The 7,659-nt window shown below is 40.0% G+C and overlaps 1 protein-coding gene across 1 annotated transcript in view; it reads left to right on the plus strand.

Moving 5' to 3' along the window:
* hk2 (hexokinase 2) overlaps window positions 1-3,445 on the plus strand; it is a 34,501-nt gene extending 31,056 nt beyond the window's left edge. Inside the window, exon 18 of the mRNA XM_063897314.1 lies at window positions 865-3,445. Within this exon, the coding sequence (XP_063753384.1) occupies window positions 865-1,012 (148 nt within the window). The 3' untranslated portion in view covers window positions 1,013-3,445. The remainder of the gene's footprint in view (window positions 1-864) is intronic.
* Window positions 3,446-7,659: the final 4,214 nt, after the last annotated feature.

The following is a 7,659-nucleotide window of genomic DNA, read 5'->3' on the forward strand; positions in this document are numbered from 1 at the left end:
AAAAGCTACAGAGTAGTTTTGGCAATGGAATTCTGAAATCCCAGGCTGCTGCAGCAATGCAACATAGGTAGATACAGCTCCGGAAAAAATATCCCATAAAACTCCCCTAGCATTCAAGCAGAATACGACAATAATGTAGTGTCTGTTTTTCATTCAAAACTAAAAGAGTGTATTATAAATCTCACCTTTGCTCAAGGGCACCATGGCACTCTTGCCCTCCAAGTACCAGTCCACACTCACACATATTTTAAATCTGTTCCGGGACTTGAATCCTACAATTCCCAGTACAAGCCCTTACTGACTGAGCCACTGCTGGACCTCACAGACTGTGAAAAAAAATACCTCCCTAGTATCTAGCACACGAAAAAGCAAACCATAAAACAGTGGCATTACATATAGGACTGTTAACCAATGACTGCTAAAAATGTATATATGTTTATTTTGTGCATTATTAGCTGTGTGTTGTCCTCCAGGAAAGGATTTACTTTAAATTATATGTGTACATACAGCCCCGGAAAATTAAGAGACCACACCGCATTATCATTTTCTCTTGTTTTATTATTCATAGGTGTTTTTTTTGTATTATATTCTATAAACTATTCAACAGACACAATGCCCCACCATACATGTAGAGATAAAGATTTAAGAAAAATGTGGAGTGGTCTCTTAATTAAGAGCTGTAATTGTTGTTACTGAAGAACACATGCTTTATTTTCAACCTCTTTATCTTATTAATTTATTCTACTATTTATAGACCCCCCGGATGAACACCTACATATTTCATATTGTGATTTTTACGTACAGAGTATGTTGTTCTTGCTCATGACTAATATTTTTGTAATTCTCTCTCCTCTCTCATTGAAGTTTCTCCAGCATCATGCAGGAGACGCTGCAGGATTTGGCCCCGCAGTGCCAGGTGACCTTCCACAAGTCGGAGGATGGGAGTGGGAAGGGGGCCGCTCTGATCACAGCCGTGGCCTGCAGGGTGAAGAATGAAGTGCAGAAGCAGTGAATCTCCTCTGGAGTTTAGATCCGCACTGCCGCAACTTTGACTTACACATTATGTGCATGTCGGTTTTTAAGGTTTGTTACATATTTATGGTGGTAGCTGACATGGCTCAGGCCGCTTGAAGATGAACTTTAGAAATGATTGTTGAGTTTATATTTTTAGAGTAATTGCACCTTCTGTTGAATATGACTGTTACGAGCTTCTGTTTTTATTATCACCCTCCCTGGTTGTGATTTTACGCCTTCAAGTTACATGTCTTCCACACTGACCTTCTCTTAAGCACTGTAAATGTACAGTCTTTTATGAATTTTAATCAAAGTAAAATTAGGATTTAATTTCACTTCATACAGTTGTAAACTTTCAGTCTTTTCTAAATTTAATTGAGTCTTTTTATCAGGTTAAATCTGCCGTCAATAAGAAAATCCGAGCTCGATCAGCTGGATTGAGATGTGAAACCAAAGCTTGTTTTTGTATTAAATGTTTCGTTAGTGCCTATTCATGGGTTTCAGTCACGTGACTTTAGTGTCCTGCCGCCATCTTTAGGACCGTGCAGAGCATCGAGTGCTAAGCGCCTTCTAATGGTTCGAGTGGGAAATGGCTAGCCAAACTCATCTCTCCGCGGAGGAGAAGCAGCGTTACGTGACAAAAACAAGTATTTTAGAATTGGATCCATATGTTCTGCCAAATGGCATACTAACCCCGCTTTTGTCCGCTGAATATTTGCCAAACGTTTGTTTCGGCGACATTTTCATTTACCTGGTACACTACCCGTCGCCTTACAGCAGGGAGTCTCTGAAGGCGTTCAAAAGCACTGAGACGTACCTTTATTTTCGATCAGGATGGGAACACGACCCGCGGATTTATCATGTGAAGATTAAGAACATGTTCGTAATCATAGGAAAGGTAAGATAAGTGTTTACGTACTATGGTCTTATTACTATGCTATTAAGTTGCCTGGTGCTTTTAACTGACCTAGCCAGCCAGGCTAAGTGAAAGCTAGAAGCTAGGCTAATAATTAACATTCGCCAACGGTCGTCAAGATGGCGCTGCGATTCATGTGTGACGTCACATGAAACCCATGAATACTGTAAGGACTAATGAGTGCAGTTCTGATCATGAAGTAATAACGTTGGCACACCTTAAGGTGGGAGAACGATAACATATTTCAGAGCTCTGACTGAAAGCCTAAGTGACATCACTGTTGTTAACCAAACTTCCAAAAGTTATTTTTTACCGGTTCTGCAAAGTGCTTATCCTATTGTTCGCTTCTGAAAACCATCCTCCTCCTCCTTCTTCCTGTTATTCTTCTGCTCTTCCTCCTCCTCCCTCTCTTTCTCATCCTCGTCCCTCTTCTTCATCTTTTTCTCCACCTCCTTCCTTTTCTTCCTCTTCTCATCCTCCTTCTCTTCCTCTTGCTCGTCCTCCTTCCTCTTCGCATCATCCTCGTCCTTCTTTTCCTCCTCCTCCTACCTCTTCTCCTCCTCCTCCTCCTCCTTCTTCTAATCATCCTTGTCCTTTTTCTTCTCATCCTCTTACTTCTTCTCCTCTTTCTCAACCTCCTTTTTCTCATCATCATCGTCCTTCTTTTTCTTCTCCTTTTCTTCCTCCTCCTTATTCTCGTCATTTTTCTCCTCCTTGTCCTCCTCCTTCTCTTCCTCGTCCTCCTTCTTCTCATCATCCTCGTCCTTCTTTTCCTCCTCCTCCTTCCTCTTCTCATCCTCCTTCTAATCATCCATGTCCTTTTTCTTCTCCTTTTCTTCCTCCTCTTCTTACTTCTTCTCCTCTTTCTCAGCCTCCTTCTTCTTCTCATCATCCTCGTCCTTCTTTTTCTTCTCCTTTTCTCCTCCTCCTCCTTATTCTCTGCCTTTTCTTCCTCCCCCTCCTTCTTCTTCCTCTTTTTCTCCTCTCTCTCCTGCATTTAATGTCAATCATATTATCGATCAATAATGTGTCAGCTATAACTTCATTATCAGAATAATATGATCAAATGTTTCCATTGCCAGACCAAAATATCTGCGCTGATATATCTGTGTCCTTCATCCTTGGTCAGATAACATTACACATATTCTATCTTAAATCCTTCATTCGAGGGAAGGTTCATTCAGAAATCGCTCTTTGGGTTTGAAAGTCTGAGGAAATCCACAAGGTAAAAGGAAGGGATTCATTTGTTTAGACTTTATTTATTTATCTGTCTCGTGTTATACATGTGGATGCTGTGTTGTACAGAGAACGAAAAAGATAACCCTCCATGGCCCTCGTCTGTTTGAGAAATCAAGCAGAGCTGTACTCCCTAACATGATGTTTAGATCGTCACATAAACCCCAACATCCAGCCGTATAATTACTACAATGTGTGTTTGTTAGAGGAATAAATATCACATTGCTGTAACCAATGGAAAACTCAAGAGACTGTCAATAAAGGTCACCCTTTCTTCGATTCTTATGGTGCTTGAAGAAATAATCAGTGTGCAGCTTTTCACGCTGTTGTTGTGCTTCTCTTCTCTTGTCCACCTCCGTGCTCCACTTTGCACTGCAGAACAATGGGGAGTACAATTATGAATAATTATGCTGCATTATTCTAAGCACAATTGTACTTATTAGCAGCACTAAACAGCATTATTAACGTTTGAATCAATAACGACATAAGTTAACGTGCTTTCATCGCTACAAGCTATCTTTCTTTTATACAGTTTCTACATCTCTTTAATTTTACAATCCTCTTCTTATACTCAGTGACAGATAATAATAATAATAATAACTAGTAAGTAGTCGAGAGGTTATTGCTGCATGTAATAAATAATAATTAGAACATATTATAGTAACATGCTATTTCGAACCCAGTTGATGTACATTTTTTATAATGCAATCCTGTTTTCAATCCTATTTTATCACTGATAAAAATAGGACGACTGTGACTACAAGTAGTTGTGGCGTTCGACCCCAGCCCGTGCAGTCAACATGTTGATGTGTCCTTGGGAAAGATACTTAACCCTGAGTTGCTCGCATGGCAAATGGTGTATGAATGATAGTTCCTAAAGAGCAAGCTGCACCGCTCTGTATGAAAGGATGTGAAAGACTTGTATTATGTAAGCTGCTTTGAGGGATCACAAGACTTGATAAAGCCATGTAAGTACAGTCCATACACCATCATATATAATAAACAGTTATTGTAATCATTGTGAAAATGAATAATCAGTCAAAGAGTAAAACTACCCACGGGATAACATTTCCAACATTGTCTTAGGATGAAAAGATGAAATATACAATTAAAAGAAATGTTTTGATAAAATGAAGAATTATAATGAAAACGTAATTCTGTTTATGAAAAATAATAACAAATATTAGTATTTATTATTATTATTATTATTATTATTATTATTATTATTATTATTACAGTGCAATAAAGTGAAACCATTGACTTACCCCGTGGGTAGTTTTATTCTTTGACTGATTATTATTTTTCACAATGATTACAATTGTCCAGCAGTGGCTCAGTCAGTAGGGGCTTGGACTGGGAATCGTAGGGTTGCCGGTTCAAGACCCCGAACAGACTTGAAATATGGAAAGTGGACTGCTACTTGGAGAGGTCCCAGTTCACCTCCTAGGCCCTGCTGTGGTGTCCTTGAGCAAGGCACCGGACACCTCCAGTCCCCCCCTCCCCATTGCTCCTGGGCGCTGCACAATAGCTGCCCACTGCTCCTAGCACTAGGATGGGTTAAATGCAGAGGACCAATTTCACTGTGCTCTGCTGTGTGCATGTATGTGACTAATAAAGAGGGTTTCGTCCTCCCATTCTATCTATCTGACTTCAGATACCACAAAGAGTAAAATATGAATGTTTAATTTGCAACTACATAGCCTCATCTATTTTACCAAAATAAAATGCTGTGTGAAACCACAGCGATGTTGTTGGCTCTCCTGTGTTTACAGAGAACAACACCGATGTTTCTTTACTGCAGGCAGACTTAATGAAACCATGCAGAGGCCTGTCCTACGAAGCAGGATTTGCGATTAGCGAGGTAACTTCAGGGTTATCTCCGGGTTTCCGGTCCTACGACGCTGGTTCACTTCCTACCGGAGTAGATCTCCATGGTAACTTAAACTTATATCTCCATGATAGATAGATAGATAGAACCAGAGGATGAAACCCTCTTTATTGTCACATACATGCACACAGCAGAGCACACACAGTGAAATTGGTCCTCTGCATTTAACCCATCCTAGTACTAGGAGCAGTGGGCAGCTATTGTGCAGCGCCCGGGGAGCAATGGGGAGGGGGGATTGGAGGTGTCCGGTGCCTTGCTCAAGGGCACCACAGCAGGGCCTAGGAGGCGAACTGGGACCTCTCCAAGTAGCAGTCCACTTTCCATATTTCATGTCTGTTTGGGGACTTGAACCGGCGACCCTACGATTCCCAGTCCAAGCCCCTACTGAGTGAGCCACCATGGTAACTTAAGTTACGTTGGTTACCTTGGAGATAAATGCTGAACACCTAACCTGAGACCTGTGCGACAAAGCCAGTTCAACAGACCCTGGATATGTTTGAGTTGTCTGGCTTAACTAAACCTAACAAACGCGATCTCGCTACTCGGTCCTACTACGCTGGTTATCAACTTGGTATGTCAATGTTATGTTGAACCTCTTTGGTAGTGAATAGCCCATATGCACACACCCCTCCCGCCTTCCCCCAACCTGGACTGTGTCCTAACTTTTAACTTAGTACTTGAATACTGACTGTCCCTTTAATACTTAATACTCTAATATTGGCTGCTGATTTCTGTGTCTCTCCTACTGTTTACATGATACCCTTTTATTTTCTATTATCCTTCCTTTTTAGGCTTTAGCCTTGCACTGCAATACTCCCTTGCACTACACCATGTATTTACATTCATGTGGATTTATCTATCTATCTGTCTATCTATCTATCTCTCTATCTATCTATCAATAGGGCAGCCAATGGGCTAGGGCCGGCCCTGAAAGGGGGGGATTACTTTATATCATTGTGTGTCATTAATGCGTCTTTCATTTCCTTTAAATGCATTTCATTGTGTACCGCTTGTTATCAGCAGACCTGTCCTTGAGTGTTTCCATAGAGAGACTTTCAAGTGTAAGAAGTGGCCAAAACACACAGAAACATGTAAATGTTATTTGTGTGTTGTCCTCCCCGGCTGCCAGCAAACTAATGCGCCTTTTGTAACATTTGTTTTTACAGTTGCTCTATTTCTATATCAACGTAGAGCAGTTAAAGTAAGAAGGGTAAAATCCACTAAATGTAAAGAAGTGTAACAAAAAAGAAAACTCTTATTCTCGCTCTCCAGTACAACTCTGAGGTACTTGTACTTTACTTGAGTATTTCAAATGTAGGTACTTCTACTCCACTACAATTCAGACTGTAGTTCACCTGCAGTAAATCCAGCAGCTACCCTGCAGTATACAAAGCCATTAGAACTAGCTGCACCTTTACCAGCTCTGAGAACACTTTAATGATCAATCATTATAAAACATATCAGAGATATTATTCTGAAATGGACCAATCAGACAATGACTACTTTTACTGTCGCTACTTTAAGTACATTTAGAGGAGAGTACTTTCTACTTTCACTGGAGGAACATTTAGAATACTTTTACTGTGACAGAGTATTCCTACACTCTGGTACTTCTACTTTACTCAAGTACAAGATCTGAGTACTTCTACTTTACTCAAGTACAAGATCTGAGTACTGCTACTTTACTCAAGTACAAGATCTGAGTACTTCTACTTTACTCAAGTACAAGATCTGAGTACTTCTACTTTACTCAAGTACAAGATCTGAGTACTGCTACTTTACTCAAGTACAAGATCTGAGTACTTCTACTTTACTCAAGTACAAGATCTGAGTACTTCTACTTTACTCAAGTACAAGATCTGAGTACTTCTACTTTACTCAAGTACAAGATCTGAGTACTGCTACTTTACTCAAGTACAAGATCTGAGTACTTCTACTTTACTCAAGTACAAGATCTGAGTACATCTACTTTTACTCAAGTACAAGATCTGAGTACTTCTACTTTACTTGAGGAACATTTTGAATGCAGGACTTTTTTCTTTTTTAAAATCTTATATAACTGATGAGTGCAAATCACATTTTTAGACCCAGTAGTAGAGAGTAGGACCTGAAGGATCTGGAGAAGATCTGTATGGAGGAGTGGGCCAAAATCCCTGCTGCAGTGTGTGCAAACCTGGTCAAGAACTACAGGAAATGTCTGCTCTCTGTAAACCAAATATATCCAATACTTATGTCATGCAATAAAATGCAAACTAATTACTTAAAAATCATACAATGTGATTTTCTGTATTTTGTTTTAGATTCCGTCTCACAGTTGAAGAGTACCTATGGTAAAAATGACAGACTTCTACATGCTTTGTAAGTGGGAAAACCTGCAAAATCGGCAGTGTATCAAATACTTGTTCTCCCCACTGTATAACAGAAAGTAATGAACCATAGATCTTCCTGGTTGAGCAGGAGCTCAGTTTGGTTTATAGAGCTCAGTGTGAACCAACAGAAAACCTGCAGTGCATTTAGATCCTCCTTTTTTTAACTTAATGGGCATGGTATGCAGCCTCATTAGCGTTACCTTTCTAACCTTCGTCTTACAACGTGATGAGACCTG

The sequence above is a fragment of the Eleginops maclovinus genome, chromosome 12 (genome assembly GCF_036324505.1).
Source record: "Eleginops maclovinus isolate JMC-PN-2008 ecotype Puerto Natales chromosome 12, JC_Emac_rtc_rv5, whole genome shotgun sequence".
Classification (NCBI taxonomy): Eukaryota; Metazoa; Chordata; class Actinopteri; order Perciformes; family Eleginopidae; genus Eleginops; species Eleginops maclovinus.